We start from the raw sequence: 23,254 nt of genomic DNA, 5'->3' as shown, positions 1-23,254 counted from the left end.
AGCGTGTTTGTCAAACACTCGGCTTCAGTCCACACCCAGCTTCCTTTTCACTTGTATCTTGTTTGATGAGCAATTTGCTTGAAGTTGTGTAACCGTTCTATTCTTGGTCCACAGGTGATCGGATGGTTGGAACGGCGAGTTAGCCGAGATGGCTGAAAAAAAATGCTGTTTGACAGCTCTATTGTATAGATGATCACATTATTCATGGACTATTTCTTTTTTTGCTAAGTTCTGCTATGTAAATGTCCTTATCAACAAGCGTTTCTGATCTAGGCTTTTGTGAAGCAACATAAATAAATAGAATTACCCATTGTTTGGAAAAAGATGTCTATTGGGTTTGATCAAGTTGTGATACAGACGCGGTGACAAACAGCTCTATTGATTCAGTAAATCTGACTAAAATCACATGATTTAAGCAGATTATAGCAACACTTTGTGATTTGGGTTTCATTCTGTGCAGATTCATTAGCATTTGGATGTAAAGGTGACCCCCATTCCACTTGTAAATTACATTTCAACAATTGAGTTTGTAATGATTATCATTGGCCCTCTCGCAATAACCATTTTATAATTTGTTGGCGTTATCAAAGGAACTACTGAATGGAGTATCCTAGAAATGATTTATTTTCTGTATAGAGCTGCAGTTTGATTGCAGGTGGTTCTTTCTTAAGAGCTTCAAACTTATGTCTTATTTATAAGCTAATCAATAGGATATCAGAGTAACAGAGAAAATACAGATACAGTGAAATGGCATTTAGAAAGTGAACATTTAAAAACTTACTAGACAATTTGTCTCTGCAAGAGCCAGCGCGTTGAAATTTGACGAGATTCTGTGCTTTAGAATCATTTGTAAAGCTAACTGTGCTGTATTTATGTCCTTTTCAGCACACAACAGTTCTTCCTTTCATCATAATTGAGATGAGAACAACACACCATCGATATCCCAGCAGGTCCTGTGGACTCTTGGCAGTGTGCACGTTTGCTGTTGGATATGTTGTATGGTAAATCTCTCCTTCCAGCACAGTCATTTTTAATCTCACACTGGGTTAATTTACAAAGGGCTCCCTGAAGGTACGATGATCAGGGGAAATTGACTTTGCATTGTTCTATAGTGTCAATCAAAAGATAGATTCCATCTGGTCACCCGATCTTCATGACCTCCAAATCATTCCCTTACGTCTTTCTGCACAGTAATTAATTTGCTCGAATTCTGGCACTTTCCATGAATAGGGTAAACTTTGGTCTCACATTACATTGTAAAAGCATTAGAGGCACAAATCCCATGTAAACTATCATTTAACATGAAATGGACCTAGCAAAGGGAGGTAGTTTTAAAAGCATAAAATGTCTGTATCCACACTTAAAATGGAGACGTGTCCCTGTAAAATGGCTTTTCCCTTTATAAAACATTAAAGTTTATCAATAATTACAAACCAACAGTTGGTTAACTATAGGCTATATCTGCTACCCATTCTGGTGTTGTTTAAAAACAACAACAAAAAGTATAATAATAAGTATTGTTGAATGAATTAATAATTCAATGACAAATGATATATGACAAATATCAACAGTGATTTGTCGCCACCTACTGGTGTAACGATGAAATCAACGCAAGTTACTTGATCACTGGCATCAGTGCTTAGAAACTTTTATCCAGTACTTCTATGACAATCTGATCCTTTCCAGTATCTTATTGAAAACATATTCAATTTTAATAATTCAGTGCTTGCCAAACACAAGTTACTTCCTTTTTTTTTACTTTTAACCAAAAAGTAATTTCTTTTATAGTATTGTTTGTCAACTTTGTTACAGACAAATCAGGCAATGTGTAGAAATCACATTGGTAACCGAGTTTGACGGAAACAGGATTGACAAATTTTAAACTTTTTAGCCAAAAACTCCACTTGCTAGCATAAATGCTAAGAGCACATGGCACTAATGAAATCATGATTAAAACTTGATAAGTGATAAATTTTGTTTTCCTTTTAAAATTGGTAACAATGTTGACTTTTTAACAAAATAACTCTTGGTGTAAGAACTTTTTAGACTTTTGGACACATTTTTATAATATAAAAGTTATTTTTAAACAATTTAATGTTGTAGAATTAGGAAAATTACAATTTAGGGCTTTTATCAATAAAATAAATGAAATATTACCAAAAGAAATGTAAAATAAAATATTTTGATTACGCATGATGGAAAAAATACACTAATTCAGTCAACTAGAAATCATGATTTTCAGCTATAAGACGCTTTTTACAGAAAATATTATATTGTTATGGCATGTAACATCTTGTGATCCATGACAATGAGTAACAAACTATTAAAATCATTTTAAATATATCTATTTAATGACTTTGGACACCAAATGTACCTGCAATTATAGAATGACCCATGTATTGTGAAAAGCGCTATACAAATAAATGTGCATTTTATTGTTATTGTTGTTAATATTATTATTAATAATATGTTATTAATATTAATATGATACTGTTTTAATAATAAATGGACAAATTAATAAACAAGATGAATAATAGCTATTAATAGTTATTTTATTTTTTAATAAATATATTATCATCATCAATAATAATATTATGATTAATGATTAGGTTATGTAATATGTAATAAATAATAAATAAGATGAATCATACATATGAATAATTATTATATGCACAGTATATAATATAATCATACTTTTTTGGCTAAAAAATGAACAAGATCACACACTGTAAATCAGGACTTTTACATTTAGACCCAATTAGTCTCAAATTGGCAAAAGGGTTGGAAATAATGGTAAATCTCATAGAAAATAAAACACTTCATAAAACAGACCTCCTGAGGTTGACAAAAAAATATTTTAAGAGTTGCGAGCCCTGTTTTGTACACAATTCATGGAAAGATACAACCCCAATTTCAGTGCCCCAGAAACCTTTGGAAAATAAACCGCCTAGGATTTATTTAGGCTTGCATATAACAGATTAATTAGCAATGTTAAGAAAGTGCTTGGAGCTAAACTGAACTAGTCTGACGGCACGTAGGAGGCGTCTGTCAAAATCACCTTCGGTACAAGATTATCAGCACACACCTCTACTGTATGTCTTATTTCCCTTCCCTAAATTAAGCTGATTAGGCATTGCTTTTTATTTAGTCAGGGAATAAGACTTGCCTGCAGTTGTTAAATCCATGGGCAGCTTTACATGAGGATTACCTTCCAAATACAGCGAGTCTCAGAAAACAAGGCATTTGAAAAGTAGGTAGATGGGCCTTCTTTCATATTCATCAAATATTAAAGCTAAGGTTATGAGCGCAGGAGTAGATTAAACGGACACAATCCATTACATAAACGGACTGTCAGGCTGTAGATTATAGCCATGTGACTGCTTTAAAATTGCTCTAGCAACAAAAAAAGGATTGAAGCAGCACTTGATCGTAACAAAAAGAGCAGTGTCTAGCATTCGCAGACATGAATGGTAGACACATTGACAGTGTGGTGACTGCTTCTGCAGCCTTTCAAACGCTGGGTTTAGCAGACAGAAGGACAAACACATTAGACAGATCACGGGTGCAAAGGTAACAGATTTTCTCTGTCTCGCTCTCATAGGATGTGCTGGGTGCACAGCGTGACGGGGGTGTGGGTTTATCCTTTGCTGGAGCACATCGGGCCCATGGCCAGAATTTCCTTCTTCATCTGCCTCACGGCTCTGATCAATGTCTACTACGTCTTGGGAGAAATCCTGAACAGCTACATCTGGGATTCCTCAAAGAGTAAGTTAAAGTGATAGTTCACCTAAAAATCATTTGTTCACCCTCACGTCAGTCCAAACCTGTATCTACTGTGGAACACGCACACACACACAAAAAAAAACACACCATAAAAGTTGTTCTTATGATTCATGCACACACACACACACACACACACACACAAAACACACCATAAAAGTTGTCCTTATGATTCATGCTCTATATTTCAAGTCTTATTAATGAAGCTATACAATGGTTTTGTGTGAGGAACAGAATGCACTAATATTAAAATCTGGCTGATACTGATAAGCCAACATGTATTTTTATCTTATAGCTGATAATAATGCAAGTATGAATGCTTGTTTCCGCCACAGAAAAAAAAGGTAATTGTGACTTTTTTTTTGTTTATATATCGCAATTCAAACTTTTTTCTTAGAATTGTGAGATATAAACTTGCAATTGCAAGTTATAAAGTCCGAATTGCGTGATAAAAATTCGCAATGTCCTTCTTTTTATTTTTTTTTATACTGTAGTGGAAATGTTTATCACTCTAAAGTGTCTATAACTAAGAGGATTTTCAGTAAATAACAACTTAAATTACAGTCTTTTCCTCACAATAATGTATTGTGTGTTTGCAGAAGACTTCCATTCCAAACCTGCATGACTTTATTTAGGGACACAAAAGGATGGTGTTTACACTGCTCTTTCCCATAGAACGTGAGCAAGGAAAAAAGCTCAATAAAACACCATAGAAAAATCTATTTTGGCTTGAAAAAATCGTTTCTGATTTTGTGTTTTCCACCATTGACTGGCTACATGTGCGAGTTGAATGTTTATGATGTCTAGCTACAAATATTCTTGCTCCCCAACCCACGCCGGGATAACGGCTAGAGACATTATACACTTCCCCTCAGGTACATATACATCCCGCTTAGCTTCCTGATGCGCCCACGCACACTCCTCCACCTGTTAACGCTATAGACTGAGAGCAGTGCATCGTGGGTGTAGTGCACAGCAGATGGGAACAGAGCCCGTGAGCAGTCTGAGAGCAGCAGACGGCGAAGGCTTCTCTTCCTCCCACCTGTTTGACACTGACCTGCAAATCACCGAGGCAGCATACACACACACACACACACACACTCTCTCTCTCCTATGGAGCTGATCTTTGTCCCTTTGTCCTCAGTACAAGATCTCCCTCTTATGTCCACAGCAGCAATACCGTAACGTCCAACAGCCCCTCCAGATAAACTAACCACGAACACTTCCGTCACTAATGCTTTGTGCTGTCGTTCACTCTGACTCACGGTTTGAACAGCTTGTTGAAATGCACAATCGTTTGCCAAGAGATCACAGATCTTGAATATGTCACTGCAGTATGCAACAATTATGCTAAAATATTAAATACAAATACTAAAGGAACCGTTGAAGAGAATACTAACATTTTGGGATGCATAATATATGGCATCGGCTACAGTTACTGCTTTTTAATTATCAGCATTATGCTGAAGAATGTGACCACATACTGATAATGATAATTACTAATTGAAATTGAATAATTTAATGGCAAATCTTTATAATAAGGTTTAATGTATTATAATTAGTTAATGCATAGACTCTTCTACAACATTTATTAATCTTGGTTAATTTCTACGTAAATTATACTAATACGATAAATTATGTCGAATAAATTAACATTAGCTAATGTGTTATTTACTAACATGATTTAACAATGAACATATATTTATTTAAAAAAGATACACTACTGTTCAAAAGTTTGGGGTCGGTAAGAAAAAATACTGTTAAACAGTGATACTGTGAAATATTTTAAATAATATTCTATTTTAATATATTTTAAACTAATTTATTCCTGTGATGGCAGAGCTGAATTTTCAGCATCATTATTCGTCTTCAGTCATGATCTTTCAGAAATTATTCTAATATGCTGATTTGGTGATTCAAGAAACATTTATTTTTATTAATAATGTTGAAAACAGTTGTGCTGCTTAAACTATGATACTTTTTTCAGGATACTTTGATAAATTCAAAGTTCAAAAGAACATTATTTATTTGAAATATACAGTTTTTATTGTCTTTACTGTCACTTTTGATCAATTTAATGCATCATTGCTGAATAAAAGTATTAATTAAAAAAATGTATTGACCTTAAACTGTATTGTACCTAATGCATTAACCAATTCTAACAAACTGATTCTTGTTGTGAAGTGTTACTAATAAAAATAACAATAAAAAAAACCCACATGATTTTAATGGTGGTTACATGCCTAATGATATCTATATAAAAAAAATAATAATAATAAAAAAAAAACTTTTCTTTTCTTTTTCTAGGCACTCTGGAATCAGACAAGACCAAAACTGACTGAAGACCACTGGCTCGTTCTGTTCCAACCAATTTCTTTAATCTCATCCTCATTACTTAATTAAAGCACAGACCTGCATTGGCTTGAACATTAAATTGAATAATTCATGTATTTAATTTATGGTATGAATGTTACCTTATTTCAGAATACCTCAAGCATTGTGTGAGCACTGAATGACGTGTACTATACAAATGCTCTATTCGTGTGTTCAAAGCCAGTGTTACAAACAACCACATTACATATATAACTCATGTCAGGTATTATTTATTTACCAAGGGATGATTTATGAGGGACTGTGTCATTATATGCCCCAGTAAAACAAATAAGCAACACCTTTATATCCACACTAGCATATGGCAAACGACAATGAGCACAAGATAATTTGATTCCATGGGCTGTTTGTGGTCCTTCTGAAGCCATAGAAGTTTTGAGATTAAGCTGCGCAGATATTGCCGCATGAAATCCAAACATTGTCAGAAGAGAAACTTGCTTGTTGGAAAGGCCTTTCCATATTTGATAACATCTTACAATAAGGCCTCATTTGTTAACAGTATAGGTTAGATGAACAGTAAGCAATATATAATATATGATATATATATATTATACATATATTATGACCTGTCACTCACATGAGATCCCAATAGCAAACCACAACCATCCAATCAATGTCCAATGGACAAAATCAAGCCCCGCCCCACATTTTTCCCCTTTTACTCTGATATTTTACCTTTTAACTTTGACCTTTTTTAACTTTTTGTGATATCAACTTCAAATTTGGAACACAATTGATTTTATTATTTTTATTTTATTTTATTTTAGTCCAAATTATTTAGTAAAATATACATTTTGTATGAAATAAAAATGTTTAGATAAGTACATTTGCTTTACAGTAAATGTAAATATAACTTTTTTGCACTTTAATTTTCAGGGTTTCTGCAGATTTTATGAAGGTAAATTTAAGACCAAGTAATGAAAATTTAAGAAATAAATTGAAGGGAACACAATATATCAATTATGTTCTCTAATTTATTTATTTTTTTTAAGGAGAAACACTTTAGAATTTGAAAATACAATTTCCAATATATATCTATTACTTTTTAAGTAATTTTACTAAAAACAAAGAAAGCTTGAATCATTTTGCTTAAAACCACTACAATATGAACTTTTACTGTACCTTCTGAACAAACTGCAAAAAAAGTGATGTTTCCTCATCTAATTAAGTACAATCTGCTTAATTTAGAAGTTTTGACAGATATTTGTTCTTGTTTTAAGCATAAACTCACTTAAATGTGATTATATTTTTCAAGGCTTAAACATTTTTATATATTTGTATTGGAAAACAGGACAAAAATACCTTATAAATATCTTATTTATTTTACATTTAATGCCATGACTTTATGAATTTAAGACTTTCTGCTCTGATTTAAGACCATTTTAAGGCCTTGATTTGTGTAAGGGCAAATTAAGACTTTTTAAGACTCACAGAAACCCTGATTTTTTTTAAGCTTCTTTCAGTGTCTTCTTTCAGCATTTATGAATTACAATCTTTTCAGATCTATGCTCAAAGAGTGGGGTGACAGGTAACGCAGAACCTGATTTCACCAAGTGCAACATGTTTCTGGATGAATATCTTTGCTGATCCTGGAACAACATTCCAATCAACCAATCAGATTTGGGGACAATTTTACAGTTTATGTCAGGTTTGGGCTTACAACCAGGGTTAGGTGCTTCTACATGAGTGTTATTCGCTTATCATTTCCCTCTGATTTTAGGGATATGGGTGGTTATGAATTACATTTTCAGACAGGAATGTTGTTCCAGTATCAACAAAATATGTTGGCCCAGGAACGTGTCTGGCAAAATCAAGACGTGCGACAGGTAACAGGTTAATAAAATACAATTGTTCATTTTCGTTCATGTTAACAAATGGAACCTTATTGTAAAGTGTTTCTTCCCAATTAAATTACTTTTTTAATCTTAAAGGGGCGAAATTCTTTATATCTCATGGATAAGACCAGCCTTTTTTGGTTTACTTCACTAATATGTTTTGTTTTCTTCTTTTATTAATAAAAAACCTTTGAAAATCACATTTTCTCACTGTAATTTGTATGTTCTTCCGAAGCTGTGGATGCAGAAGAATGGTGAAATGAAACCTACAGTCTTCACTCAGCTATTTTCTTTCTCCCCTTACACACAGACGCACCACAATTCTGTGGGAAAAGTAGAGCCAACCATTCAATTACAGAGGAAAAAATTGTTGTACTTATGATTTAATGTTTGTCCTATATTTTCTCTGGCCTTTTCGCCCTGGACTTTTAAGACACAGATGTTGCCCAAACATAACAATTCCTTTGTGCAGAGCTGGACATTCTTTTAATGAGAAACACACACATTTCAGGCCTGAGGAAAAAGTTTGCTCGACAAGGAATAACAATCACCTTTTGATGGAAAAGTCCAAATAACCAGGCCCTGCAGAACCCCGTCCCCTTAAAGTCCAAAATGTGTGTCCCGAACAGCCAAGAAAAAGAATTTGGTGCAACAGAACAGTGAAATGCCATGGGATAAAAGCAGATTTGTGAGGAGCAAAGAAAAGCGATAACGAGAAACCTTGTATTATCACATCTAAATTTTCAGACAAAACTGTCAAAATACTCTCCTGTTTCACGTTCACACCCTGTCATGCATAATTTTCATTCTCGGAGGAATCGTCAAAAAATAGATGCAACGACTGGCAATTAAACTTCATTATGATCCATCATGAATATTACACTTAAAATTCAGATAGGTCTGCCTGACAACAGTCGTGTTGACAATTTAGTCTGGGCGATGTGTGTTTGGCAGCGTGTGGAGAGAGTGAAAGTGTGTGCGTGCTTAAATTCTGTCAAGACACTTCATAGTCTCCTCATTAACACTGCCTCTCCTGCACGTAGAAGTACCAAACTGAACGGTTCCCTAATGTGCATTAACAACCTTAAAAAAAAAAAAGATGTAAATGAGGTGAGTACAGCTGAATTTGTGCAGTGCAAATGGTGTGCAGGATGCATTTGAAGGACAGCTCAATGATAAATCAACTGGCCTGGACTTCACAAATCTATAAATTACTACACCTTTTAACACTTTGGATCACATTGTCTAATCTTCATTTGCTTTCTTAATTCCTGGTCTTGTGAACCACTCAGTGGTACATGTGACACTTTCTAATGTAGTTTAATTTGTTATTGGTTAAAGCATTAAAGATCATAAACTTACAATTAACAATTTTAACTGGGTTTCCCCATGCTGCCTTGCACGATTTTATTCACGCTGCTAGGCAGCCTGGACACCATGGACCAGATTTTCCCCTCAAAAAGGGAACCAATCACAGAACGGGGAGGGAGCAGCAAGACGATGACGACGTGTATTTGACACACCGAAGCAGTTTGTTTATATCTATGGATCCAACATGGCATCAGACGCGAAGTTACCTTTCGATGCAGCCTTAGATAGTGTTCCAAGTAGTTTAGAACGCAAGTTTATTTCGTCTTCTTCCTCGTCGAATTTCTGTCGCTCTACATACGTCATCTGGTATAATTGAAATCTCAATGAGACGAGGTCTGACGTTAGCCAGGCTAATGTCGCTCCTAACCTATACGACTGACTTCTGTGAAATACAAAAGATGATTTTTTTGGAGTGTTTTTATGTAAGAAGGGGTCCAAAACAACAACGAACCGGATTGTCGTTGTATGTAAAAAATACTTAAAAATTAAAACGTAAATTTTAACAGAATTTCCATTTTTGAGGTGACCTATCCTTTTAATTGAATGAAATGTTAAAAACGTTTTAGCATACACTACAATTTGTGGTTTGGGGTCAGCATTTTTATTTTTTGAAAGAAATTATTTTATTCAGTAAAGACATTAAATGAATCAAAAATTACTGTAAAGACATTTATATTGATTAAAAAATATTAAAAATACTGTTCTATTGAACATTGTTTCATCAGAGTCCTAAAAAAAATTATCATTATTTCCACAAAAATATAAAGCAGCACAACATTGATGGTATAAGAAATGTTTCTTGAGCAGCAAATCAGCATATAAGACTGATTTCTGAAGATTCATGTGATCCTGAAGACTGGAGTAATGATTGAGAAAATTCAGCTTTGCTATTATAAGAAAAAAAAAATATTTTAATAATATAATATCTAATTTTGATCAAATAAATTCAGCCTAATACTTGATTACTTGCAGAATAAAACGCCTTGCGTCTTTACCATCTCAGTGAGCTTTCCTAAGACCACTGTGGGATTACACAAAACTACAATTTCACCTCAATTTTCAAAATAATAACATTGGAAAATATATTATGAAATGTGTTTGGTAAAGTTACTTTTAAAAGTAATGCATTAAAACATTGTGTTACTCCCTTAAAAAAGTAACTAGTTGAGTTACTTTTTATGGAAAGTAACAAGTTACAATACTTTTGCGTTACTTTTTCTCACCCTGGGTTGGGCTTGCTTGTTTGTTAAAAAAAAAAAAAAAAAAAAAAACGTTTGCTTCACTCTATGAATGAAGCATTATGAAATACCGTCTATGGATAAAGAGTTAGAGACAAAATATTGTTCTCATTCCATGTGAACAGGGGCTGCGTAGGTGGGTGCAGCTTGTTTTACGATGTTCTTTATTCGCACTGACTCATGGCGTAACGCTGCCAGGGCATAACACCTGTCAAATGCTTACCAGGTGTGGGACCAGCGCTCTGTTGTTTTGAACCGGTTACTAAGATCATACTTCTTACACAATGAATCTAAATGATTATTTTTATTTATTAATGACAGCCTCTGTCATTTCAACATCAAGATAGTACATTCATATTAAAAAGCCAGCTGTGAGCTCAATGTCTGATCATTCATCACTAAACAATTAAACCCATGGGTTCTCTACTTACAATGACATTAACAGAGCAGTAACTGAAATGTTTCAAATTCATTTGATATGGCCGGCAGAACCCATAACCATGTAAGACGACAGGGCCTGAAAAATGACAGATTGTAAGATCTCAGACACCTCATATCTACTTCCAAACCCGCTTGATTTCTCTTTCATACGTACCCACAGAAACCCACTTCCAGCCACTAATAACACATTACATGGCAATTTAATAATGTGGGGTTTAGAAACCATTATAATACCGCTCATGAGAGATACGCTATACTTTAATAGCCAGAAACGCAACATAACATGAATAATTTCACAAGTGGAAGTGAGAAGATCAGGGTTATTATTAACTAAAACTATTAAAAACTTTTTTGTTAACTATGGAATTAACCTCATCCTTCCCTCGGGTCATTTTGCTCGAAAAGTTTTTTAAAAATTGAGTGTTCATCAGAGTGGTCCAAGACCTTAGGAATTTTGTCGCACTTTAAGTTTAAGTTGAAAGAATGTGCTTAAATTATATTATTTATTGATACAAATCTAGTAATTTAAAGGTAAATAAATAGAAAAATAGAGAAAATATTATAAAAATGAAATGATATAATGATATATTTTTATGAAATGATAAAAAAAGTATAATTTTAGGGCATCGGGTCATTTTGACTCACGAAAATATAAAATGAAAACAACTTTAGAAATTTTGCCTTTGCAACTAACTGAAATACGTTTAAGTTGACGCACTAAAGTTACTATCTTTAAATGACAAAAGCACATAACAAAATGACAAAAAATCTAACTAAAATGAAAATGAAAGCAGGAAATATAAAAAAAGGTTAACTGAAATTATTAAAGGGTTAGTTCACCCAAAAATGAAAATTCTGTCAGTAATTACTCACCCTCATGTTGTTCCAACTGCGTAAGACCTTCGTTCATCTTCGGAACACAAATTAAGGTATTTTTGATGAAATCTGAGCCATGTCTCACTCCTCCATAGGCTGCTATGTGACCGAAACTTGCTGGCCCAGAAAAGTTATTAAAGAGATCGTTAATATAGTCCAAGTGACTCCAGTGGCTCAATCTTAAGTTTATCAAGCGACGAGAATACTTTTTGTGCGCAAAAACAAACAAAAATAACGACTTTATTCCACTATTCATTTCCTTCTCTCTGGACCTCTAGTTGGTTCGCGTAGTGTTTTTGCGCAGCGCGTCTGTGTTACACGTCACCACGTAGGCTCACTATTGGCCGACGCCGGTCATGTGTGTGATGCGTGATGACGTGCAACACAGACGCGCAGCGCAAAAACACTACGAGGCCCAGAGAGAAGGAAATGAAAAGTGGAATAAAGTCGTTATTTTTGTTTGTTTTTGCGCACAAAAAGTATTATCGTCGCTTGATAAACTTAAGATTGAGCCACTGGAGTTACTTGGACTATATTAACGATCTTTTTTAATAACTTTTCTGGGCCAGCAAGTTTCGGTCACATAGCAGCCTATGGAGGAGTGATACATGGCTCAGATTTCATCAAAAATATCTTAATTTGTGTTCCGAAGATGAACGAAGGTCTTACGCGGTTGGAACAACATGAGGGTGATTAATTACTGACAGAATTTTCATTTTTGGGTGAACTAACCCTTTAATAAAAAATATAACAGTATAGAAATAATACTAAAACAACACTAGTGAGGACGCAACAAATGTTCAGTGTTTTTGAAAGCTAGTGTGTGAGAGATATTACAAAAAAATAATACATTACAGGCAAAACAAAGGAAGATCTTTGAATATTTAACCCAAAATGAACGATTTAGTCATTATTTACTCACCCTAATGTCATACCAAACCATCTTCCATCTTCCAGGGAACACAAAGCTATGCTTTATGATACTTTTATTGTATTTTTTCATTCACTTTAAATATATTGAAAAAAACTAGGTTGGTATTCTTTAAAAAAATCTTCATGAAATTCACCTTTTTTGCTCTATGGAAGAAAATGTAGGGTGAGAAAGTAATGATAGAAATTAATTTTTAACTATCCCTTTAAAGTTTTTGGCAATGAAGTAAGTGGAAACTCCACCTGGGTCTGCCCTGCATCTGCAAGTGAGCCCAAGACTGAGATCATTGAGAGTTCAGAACCAGTGTTCTGGGTTATATAAGGACACATAGAGAGCAAGAGCTGGAGAAGAACCTGCGCTTTAATGCAGAACAGGCCTAGTCTTGTGCTTCTACATGCTGTGAAGAGACTCACAGCGTCCAGCCACAGAGAAGAAGAGGCCTGGAGGTTTACGAGCGATGTGGTCTGGCTAATGAGGCAATGCGGTTCCTCAAATAGAAGTAGATTAAATCAATGATCTCAAAAAGATGGCAAAATCATTGAGATACAAGGTCATGTAATCGTCTGAATGTTCAAATATTTTCCATTTCAGCTCAAAGGAGCAATTGTTTCTCTCTCCTCAATCTTGTGGTCCTTGATTTACCTGAATGACTACAGCGCCACCTGGTGGACTAACCAAATCTTTCCTCACTTTAGGTTTGGGAGCTGACAAACGAGAAAAAACATCATGTTTCAGAAACGTGTCGATGAAAACATCAATGGAGATTAACATGCATACATTAAAAAGACTTCCCTTACCATTTGGGTTTTCTTGTTTATAAAAAGCCTTGAGCATTTCAACCGCCTCTTCCGCTCTATAGCCTGCGATGCACTGTAATAAGCAAATAAGCATGTGCTACAGCAAAAATATGCAATGTGGTCTGGACTAAAATCGAGGAAATGTGGAAGCTTCTACAAGAAAAATATTCTAGCCACACAGAATTTCAGAATTTAAGGAACTGGCTTTCTTTTGAATCGGAGCATGAGCTGGAATTTTAATTTAACTGGATAGGAATTGGAGGGAATACTTTTACCTTAAATGTAGTTCCAGTGTGTGGTAAATGATCTGATGAGATGTCCAGGACGGAGCCACAGCCTCCAAACCGCTCATTTTTGCACCCATATACAACAAGAGGTATGTCTGTCTAAATGTTAAGGTATCCATTAAGCGATGACATGACTACTAGACAATAAAATCCTGTGGTAAACATAATAATACATTCAAAATCTACTTTTGATAGTAATTGTTTTATAAAAGGAAGGCCTGTGACAGACACAAAGATCTACACTACAGTTCAAAAGTTTGGTAGGATTAAAAAAATAATAATAATAATAATAATAGTAGTTTTATGCAGCAAGGATGCATTAAATTGATTGAAAGTGACAGTAAAGACATTTCTAACGTTACACATGATTTCTACTTCAAATAGTGAAGCACATTTTGGCTTCAAGGATACGAAGCAGGCGCAGAGCAGCTGCACACATGATACATGGCTCCACTGTTACATACAGCACAGTCTGTTCACACACTTCCTTCGGGTCCTTCTCTCTGAAACGGCACCAATCCAGCACTTGATCCAGTGCCACCATCTCTGCATGCCGTGTAGCCTTGAGGAAAACAGGCACAGACGTCAGGGTGTTTCGTCTAGTCTTGGGTGTTTCGTCAAAATGCCTTGACATAACATAAACTATAATATATGGGGTCAATGGCAAATAAGGACGTTTAAGAAAAATCTAAAAAATCTAGTTCATAATGTTCTTAGAAACTTATATTATGCAACCACTAATGTGAAACATAATCAAATATGTTCCTTACACCTTGAGTGTATACATCTTAATCATGAATAATTTACAAGAAAATAAGCCTTGCAGTGAGACTTTTATTTTTTTACAATCTTTGAACTGTTACACCACCTAAACATTTAGACTTCAAGCCTCACAAAAAAATATCAAAATGAATTTAGATTCAGAAATGGAAAACGTGTCCATCATAGGAGAGGTGTATTCACATCACGTTCTGTATGAACCGCATTGTTTATGTATTTCTGAATAATATGATTGTCCTGTAATTGATAAATTATCATTTGTCGATACATACTGGAGCATAGGGATAGTCAGCTAGATTAAGTATTGTTGTTAGCTTAGATAATTTCAATATCCGTAATAAATTGAACAATAATAAATTATGATTCTTTAAATGATCAATTATTAGTTGCATTGTGAAGTCACTTACATTTTTTGTTTCATTCACCTCATTTCTTCCTTTTCCAATAATCTCATTGTTATAAACCATCAGACAGCCAACTGGAACCTCACCATTCTCAAGGGCTTCAATTGCCTTTAAAAGTCATTCATATGTCATATTAATATGTCATATGTTAATATTATTTTCTCAAAACAACCCAAAGTACAATTCACCATTACCATACACATTTATGGCAATTAAAATACCACAGCAACGACAGTTAATACACACACACACAAGATATACATAAATACACACTTTTCCGCCAAAGGCAGTCTCACAGTAAAAGTAATAACACAGTGCTGCAGTTACTATGGTATTAGAAGGGAAATGACACTTATCATGGTAAAAATGGTAAGAGAAAACATTAGAGAGTCTTTAACTTACCATGTCAAACGCCTTTGACATCCATGTCTGTATCTCACTTTCTGATGGCTGCAGAAATTCACTCTTCTCGGGATAAAAACTGTCTGTTTGCATATCTATCAGTATCCTCAACAAAAAGTATAACCGTATAAAAAAAAAGTAGCACAAATCTGGGGGAAAGTGGCGTTTTGTTTACACGCGCACGTGTTTACGGGGGAGCGTAATACTTGAAGGACCTTCCAGGGCGGTGGATCGAGCGCATAATCGATCAATCGACTCGATCTGTTATCTGTAGTTCGCCTGCTTGCTGCTAACATGAGAAGTTATTGCCATGTAGCATTGTGCTAGCTAGTAAGTTACGTCCAAACACGCACTTGCATCTAGTTTTTCGAGTGTGGGTTTTGTGGTGTCAAGTCTGTTTTTAAAATGTTGAGTTCTACATGGAATTTCATCAAACGCCATAAGAGGAAATTCATCTTCACTGGGGTTTTTGTTGGAGGTACGTGGCCAACTAGACCACCTGCATGCTTATAGTAGTTCAGAGATTGTTAGCTAGTGACTGTGCATGAAATATTACTTGTTTTTAATAGATGAATAAAAATACTTGTAGCTATAATATCTTGTATATAGTTTAGCATGTTATTACAGTGTTGCCAAGCATTAGTTCTTATTTTCACATTCAACTCATTAATCTCAGCTCACCTGTCACCTAGATTTTCTATTGCCACAGTCATAGTAAAGTCGATATGGACTTTCCCCTGGTATTTTTAACCTTAAGAACGATTTTATATTACTGAATAGATCTTACATATTGCATATCACTTTCTTGTGTATTATATTGTAATGTAACCTCATACTTCATGCACAGGTGTCTATCTACTTGGTAAATATGCACAAAGAAAAATTCAGCAGATGCAGGAGCGAGAGGCAGCCGAATACATCGCTCAAGCTCGGAGACAGTTTCATTTCGAAAGCAACCAGAGGACATGTAACATGACAGGTAAAATAAAACAATTGCATGATCAGTTCATGAAAGTGATGTTTCTTCTGCCTGATGTATGTAATTGTGTCTTTTATTTGTAGTGTTATCAATGCTCCCCACTCTCCGAGAGGCAATCATACATCACCTGAACTCAGAGAGCCTCACTGCTTTGCTGAAGACCAAGTGAGTCATGCTTCATGTAAATTATAGATGACTATCTGCATAATATAAAAGAATATAGCCTAACTTACATAAGTCATCATGTCTTCCCACACAGGCCAGCCAATAAACTTGAAATCTGGGAGGATCTAAAGATTATTAGTGAGTTCAAAAAGTTTCTTTACTGTAATAGTATTCCAGATGTATTCAATATGAACTCAAAATTGACCCTATTTATTTTGTTAATGCACATTTTTAATCTTATTGTGAATAGCGATGTGTGTACTTGATTCCTAAGGAAAAAAAAAACGGCTTTGTAATTTATGAATAATTTTATTGATATAACTATATAAAGTTTTTGTTGTTTAATAGAACAGTAATGGAAATTCAATGTAGGTTTTTCAAGTAAGAAAACACAACAGTTGATCAAAAGTGTCAGTAAAGACATTTACATTATTACACACAAAAAATCGATTTTCAATAAATGGTTTGAATTTTCTGTTCATAAAAGAATCCTAAAAAAAAAAAAAATGGTTTCCACAAAAATATTCAGCAACACAACTGTTTTCAACATTGATAATAATAATTATTGTTTCTTGAGCACCGACTGTGGTTCATGCCATGTCGTAATTCCTCAAACAAATCGTAATTCCAGCTTGTAAACTGGGAATTTTCTAAGAGCTTCGACTTGAACCACCTGACCACTGCAGATTCATATTGCCGTTGATGCTGCTGTCATATAAAAACGCATAATTCCAAGACTGGAATAATGGCTGCTGAAAATTCCGCTTTGCCATCACAGGAATAAATTACATTTTAGTATATATTAAAATATCAAACAGTTATTTTAAATTGTAAGAATATTTCACAATATTTTCGATCAAACAAATAAAGACTTCTTTCAAACAAAAACATTAATAAATCTTATACCGACCCCAAAATTTTGAATGGTAGTGTAATTTATTTATTTTTAATTTTGGTAAAATGTAATAAACAAATGTTCTTTTCCATTGATGTCATGAGGATTACTGGAAAATGTTGAGCAATGACCAAATAATTATGGCATTGTTTTGGCTGAATTCTGATTTGATGATTCTGATTTGGAACACCCGTTTTTCACAATCAGATAAATTCCCACCTTACATATTTATTGCTGAATGTCCTGTTTGACAATACATCACATTATGGAAGTAAAATGAGTTATGAACAGAAATGATCTCCGCCCTCCAGGTTTTACCCGCAGCATTGTGGCGGTTTACAGCACTTGCATGCTGGTGGTGTTACTCAGAGTTCAGCTCAACATAATTGGTGGCTACCTGTACCTGGACAACTCTGTGACAAAGAATGGAACGGTATGTCAGGGCTTGGTGTTTTAAAGGCAAAGCGACGTCATTTTATTATGTTATCGCATGTAATTTTTACCACATTTCTCTTATACTGCTACTTTAGACCCCTTTCGCCCCTCCTGATGTTCAACAACAATATCTGTCAAGTATCCAACACCTTCTTGGAGAAGGTGAGGACAATGTCAGATCTGTATAAGAGCGTCTAATCTGTATTATAGTTTAATCCTCTGTTCATACAGGCCATATGCTCTATAGTTTATACCGATGTTCCTTTTTTTTCTGTCTTCGCAGGGCTCATTGAACTGATAACTGTGGTGAAGAAAGCTGTCCAGGAAGTTCTTGGACTGTACGCTGAGTGTTTGATTGGATGATGAATGAATCTAGTCATCCCATACTTGTGGCTTTGAGCCATGTCAGTTATCCTCAGCTAAATGCTGTTCATGTCTCCTCAGGGTGTCTCTGAAGCAGAGTTTGTCCCTACAAGAGTTGGAGCAACAGTTAACTCAGATCAGACAGTTAGTGGAGGAGGGCTGTGCTTCCTCTAAACACAAAAGTCTTTCCTGGTACATGATGCCTGATGAAGAGAACACGCTAGCCTCACAGGTACATATATATAATATATCATTTAATTGTGAATGATTAGTGATTTATTATTATTATTTATATAATTTATTAGTATAAGAGCTGCACGATTAATCATTAAAAGAGCACAATCTCGATTCAAACAGACACGCAATTTTATTCCTAAAAGACAACGATTCGGCTCTGTCTAATAAAGCTTTGACAAGTACGATCAGATCGGAACAATCAAATCTGTGTTGGTGTTGTTGCTGACCAAGAGAGAGCAGTTGTCATGTGTAGGTATGAAACGGCTTCACAAACAGTGTTTTCAACCACACAGTGTTACAGTGATTCATATTATCACAAAAGTACTGGGGTAAAAGTTTACAGTTCAAATGTACACACTGGTCTATGGAAGCAATCCAAAAAAAAAAAAAAAATTAAGTAACTTGATGCTTCAAATAAATATTGTGTCAATTACATAATTAAGCCAGTAGGTGGCGACAAGTGACTGTTAAAAAATGTATTTGTCATGGAATCATTAATTTAAGAGACTTTCAAAAACACTGATTCATCCAGTAATGAAACTAGTGAATCATTGAATCAATCGTTCAAAATCGATTTATATAAAAAAAGGAGAAAAAAAATCATATTAATGAAATATATTTTGATATTTTGTCAGAACCTCTAGTAAATTACATGTTATTCAATATGTAATTTAAATATTTTATAAATAAATATGTATTATGTATCAGTTATTCCTTTTTTGTCTGTTTATATATATATTTATTTTTATTTTTTATTTTTTTCTCTCCCAGGCCTGTGGTCTCACAGAAAATGATGTCACAACAATAAAGCTGTTGAATGAAACCAGAGATATGCTTGAAAGGTGAGGGAAATCAAGGCACCGATATAGCTATATAGTTAAAAATTGAAATAAAAAGGTTAGGACTTTCAAAAGTTTAAAGTAATTAATCTCATGATTTATTTTTGTATTGAACGCCTTAACACATTCAGTTAATTGTATACAGTATAATATGAGTTATAAGAAACACAGTTCTGAATTCAAAGAGCATTTATGATAAAAGAAAAAAAATGAAGCAGATGAGATTAAATAGGTTGAAATCAATAAGTTAAAGGTGCATTGTGTAATATTTAGGAGGATCTGTTGACAGAAATGCAATATCATATACATAACTATGTTTTCAGTGGTGTATAAAAACCTAATGAACCGTTATGTTTTTATTAAGCCATTTCTATCTACATACAATGCGGGTCCCCTTACATTGAAATGCGCCGACATGTTTCTACAGTGGCCCTAAAGGGACAAACGCATTTCATCACTATGTTGTTCTTCGTGCAAAGAAGCTAGCTAAAGTCAGCGAATAAAACACTGACACAATGATGAACAAGTAACAATAATATTCGCAATAACATCGTTTTACTGAATAATTAAGTCAACCTAATTTCTTAATTTATCTTTGTAAAGAAACCTCATTGCTAACTGGCTACTCTCTGCTATCTCAGACGACGACATATTTTCTTGTTGGCCACCGTAACTTCTGTAGGTTGCAATTCGCAACCTCACCACTAGATGCCGCTAAAAACGACACAGTGCACCTTTAACAGATCACTTCAGCATAGGCACTTTATTGAGCTCTGTAGCTGGGTACTAATTACATCTAACCTTTTTTTTTTTCAGTCCAGACTTCAATACTGTACTCCGTACTTGCTTGAGCAGAGGCTTTATCCGATTCTTAGACAACATGGCAGAGTTTTTCCGACCCCCGCAGGGAGACTCCACCCCCTCCAGTACACCTGATCGGTCAGTGTACATGCATTTATTTTTATTCAAGAAGGTATATACACTTACCCCGAAAAGTGGTAAATTTGTACAATTAAGCCACATTTCAAAATGCGTTTATATAATAACAAATAATAAACCTATGGAAGCTCGGTTGTGCCGTGGAATAAAAAATAAATCAAAGGTAATTGCGACTTAACTTGTAATTGCGAGTTTACATCTTGCAATACTGACGTTTTTCAAAATTGTCAGATAAGTTGTAAGAAGTATTTTTTACTCTGTGGCTTAAAGGTACACTAATGATGGTGTTTTTATCACTCAGCAGGTGAGTAAGGTATTTTTTTTAACAGATAAATAGCCATGTGTAGCTTTCTAACAAAATTCATTGTATAAAACATTCTCTATTGTCAAAGGTCATTTATTAAGACCTGCTGTGCTGGAATTTATTTTCAAGGAAGTATTGTGTCTATTAATGGGTATAGCTACAGTAACGTCTTCAGCTAGTCATCTTGAGATCCTTTCCATCTAAACTGGTTATATCTCTTAAGCCTAGTAGTGAATGTTTAATGAGCAGTAGATAACCATATTCCAGGTCTGGAATAAATAAATAAAACCAGAAAGTTTTGTAAAAGTCATGGAAAATGTATTGGTAAATATGTGTATGAACCCTGTATATCAGAAAAACACTCTTAAAGGGATACTCCACTTTTTGGAAATAGGCTCATTTTACATTTTACGCAGCACCTGAAAATAGGTCTAATAGGTTGGACAAACTTAGTCCCGGTCATGTTGGAAGTTACTGAGCTGGGGACTATTTTCAGGCGCTGCGTCATATCATTACGCCTGCTGGACTCATGGTACGGCAGCAAAGATTCTTGATTATTACGCAGGAATGAGAGTATAGTTCCTAGCCATATCAGCCTAGAAAATCGCAACTTTACATTTTCCGTCGGTCTTAGTGCACGATGTAACTACAGAAGAGTCAAGTTTTAAATAGGAAAAATATCGAAACTCTTTGGTCATTTTTTTTTAGAGAGATGCTAATGGTCCTGTCTGATTCAATGATCTATGCTAAGCTATGCTAAAAGTGGTACCGCCAGACCCGGAGTTCGGCTGAATGGATTTGAAAACGGTAAAACTGTTTAACTCTGGGGGAGTTGTAAAATGAGCCTATTTCCAAAAAAAGTGGAGTATCCCTTTAAAGCAAAAAGTATACAGTCCAAAAATGTCTTAAAATACGTTTTTAGCACATTTTAATGTCAGAATATCAGATGTACCGGGGTTTTTCTTTTTCTTTCAGATTTTATCACTTTCTTCCCAAGGCCAGTATATTACTATTAAGTTGAAAAAAAGATAATCAGTCCTGCTTTTCATGTCTGTCTTCCAGACTATCGCATGTAAGCCTACCGCTAGCCAAAATCATTCCCATCATCAACGGACAGATACATTCAATATGCAGTGAAATACCAAGTCACTTTGTCCAGGTGAGAACCTTCATATGCACTGACACATTTTGACTTCCATGTGGCATAAAATCTGCCCCCACACACACCAACGTATATTGTTTTCTTTCATGTCTTAGGATCTCCTGTTGATAGACCAGGTGAAAGAGTTTGCCGCCAACGTGTACGAAACGTTCAGCACCCCTCAGGAACTTCAGAAGTGAGCACGAGACTGAGAAAAAAATGTGAACTTGTGAAAGCCGAACACCTTACAAACCCACTTTTAAGAAACTCTCATGCTGTGCAGCACAGAATTGTTCTCCGCGCACACACTAAAATCGACCCGGGGAAAGGAACTCGAGGCTGTTCTGAGAGACGAGGGTGTAATGGAGTTCAGATAGCTTCTCATGACCTGCTAGCTGTCCTGTCCTGTCCTGTATGTTGTGACCCCCCTTAACCTTGTCCCAGGCATGCCAAGGTTTTTACAGGCTATAATAAACTGTAGTACATCTTATTTATTTTTTTAATCCCTGTAGCATAACATTCTCATTATATGACTCTTTAATAACTAATATCACAACACGGCTAGTGAAAAAAATCATATTGGAACGCAGTATCAGACTTCAAAGAGTAAATTGTAGACATTTTGTTTAATATATCTCTGAATCTGATGATGTAGATGCTGGACCAAAACTCAGTCATGCCCACCTTTGCAACAGTATCAATGCATTTGCACTGCTACTGGTTAACTAATGCATATTTTGGGAGTATTTTGACTTGTATTGACTTTACTATTCAAATGGTTCGTAGTATGCTATTCTGTTTTGTAAAATGACCCATGAATGTTAATAAATAATGTGAGTAATAATACTGGAACTATTCATTGAAATGACACACAATATTTACTGCATGTTTGGCTTTTAATAATTGAAATTGTACCAACAGGCTGCTATATTACAGTCAAATAAACGTTGTTTTTGTACTTCTCTTCCTCGTATGTTAAGTAAATGTCCCGGGTTCCTCTAGAGGGCAGCACATATCTACAATTTAGCTCGTGGCAACTAAACAATTAGGTCACATTGTGGTCTAACAATAAACATTCTCACCAGTAAAAGTACAAAAATAAAAAAGGAAAAAGTTAAGTAATATGACACAATGAGGTGCTTAAACATGAGGGAAGCATATGACGACTGCTCTTGCACAAAACACCACCCTTCTGGCGCAACTTCCTTATACACTTAAAAAAAAAATGCTGTCATTTAGCTTTGGATGAAAGTATTTGCCACTCCTTGCGTCATGTAATGGAAATAAATGCATGAATGCATTCTAATTGGTCACATCATGACACTGCATAATCTTTTTATTATTTGTCAATTCATATCATTATCATATTTGTATAAATGTAAGCATGTTTATGGCCACTAAATCAAGAATTTATATATTTATTT

The 23,254-nt window shown here is 34.8% G+C and overlaps 3 protein-coding genes across 3 annotated transcripts in view; 2 read left to right on the top strand and 1 right to left on the bottom strand.

Moving 5' to 3' along the window:
• Positions 1-6,232, top strand: part of aig1 (androgen-induced 1 (H. sapiens)) — a 39,748-nt gene extending 33,516 nt beyond the window's left edge. The window contains exons 4-6 of the mRNA XM_081379283.1: positions 886-1,001; positions 3,602-3,765; positions 6,088-6,232. Of these exons, the coding sequence (XP_081235409.1) occupies positions 886-1,001; positions 3,602-3,765; positions 6,088-6,122 (315 nt within the window). The 3' untranslated portion in view covers positions 6,123-6,232. The remainder of the gene's footprint in view (positions 1-885; positions 1,002-3,601; positions 3,766-6,087) is intronic.
• Positions 6,233-13,206: 6,974 nt separating this feature from the next.
• On the bottom strand, positions 13,207-15,818 carry adat2 (adenosine deaminase tRNA specific 2). Its single transcript, XM_081379284.1, has 6 exons — positions 15,534-15,818; positions 15,135-15,239; positions 14,359-14,509; positions 13,936-14,042; positions 13,661-13,733; positions 13,207-13,567 (listed from the first exon to the last, which is right to left on the bottom strand). The coding sequence occupies exons 1-6, from the start codon at positions 15,624-15,626 to the stop codon at positions 13,482-13,484; spliced, it is 615 nt and encodes a 204-aa protein (XP_081235410.1). The 5' UTR covers positions 15,627-15,818; the 3' UTR covers positions 13,207-13,481.
• pex3 (peroxisomal biogenesis factor 3) lies at positions 15,685-22,793 on the top strand. The gene is made up of 12 exons (XM_081379282.1): positions 15,685-16,011; positions 16,381-16,512; positions 16,596-16,677; positions 16,772-16,815; positions 17,884-18,005; positions 18,103-18,169; positions 18,291-18,345; positions 18,452-18,602; positions 19,379-19,449; positions 20,263-20,385; positions 21,752-21,848; positions 21,947-22,793. Exons 1-12 carry the CDS (start codon positions 15,939-15,941, stop codon positions 22,028-22,030), a joined length of 1,101 nt encoding a protein of 366 aa, XP_081235408.1. The 5' UTR covers positions 15,685-15,938; the 3' UTR covers positions 22,031-22,793.
• The last annotated feature ends 461 nt before the right edge of the window (positions 22,794-23,254 follow it).

This window comes from Scardinius erythrophthalmus (assembly GCF_964197995.2).
Source record: "Scardinius erythrophthalmus genome assembly, chromosome: 11".
Lineage (NCBI taxonomy): Eukaryota > Metazoa > Chordata > Actinopteri > Cypriniformes > Leuciscidae > Scardinius > Scardinius erythrophthalmus.
This window is presented reverse-complemented; position numbering and strand designations above follow the sequence as displayed.

Excerpts from the sequence above, each read along its gene's own strand:
- adat2 (XM_081379284.1), bottom strand. The coding sequence starts at position 15,626 with ATGCAAACAGACAGTTTTTATCCCGAGAAGAGTGAATTTCTGCAGCCA. Across the intron at positions 14,510-15,134 it reads AGGTGAATGAAACAAAAAAT|GCTACACGGCATGCAGAGAT; the intron begins GTAAGTGACTTC and ends GTTTTCCTCAAG. Across the intron at positions 14,043-14,358 it reads AGCTGCTCTGCGCCTGCTTC|ACATACCTCTTGTTGTATAT; the intron begins GTATCCTTGAAG and ends ACATTTAGACAG.
- pex3 (XM_081379282.1), top strand. The coding sequence starts at position 15,939 with ATGTTGAGTTCTACATGGAATTTCATCAAACGCCATAAGAGGAAATTC. Across the intron at positions 18,603-19,378 it reads AGAACACGCTAGCCTCACAG|GCCTGTGGTCTCACAGAAAA; the intron begins GTACATATATAT and ends TTTCTCTCCCAG. Across the intron at positions 20,386-21,751 it reads CCCTCCAGTACACCTGATCG|ACTATCGCATGTAAGCCTAC; the intron begins GTCAGTGTACAT and ends TCTGTCTTCCAG.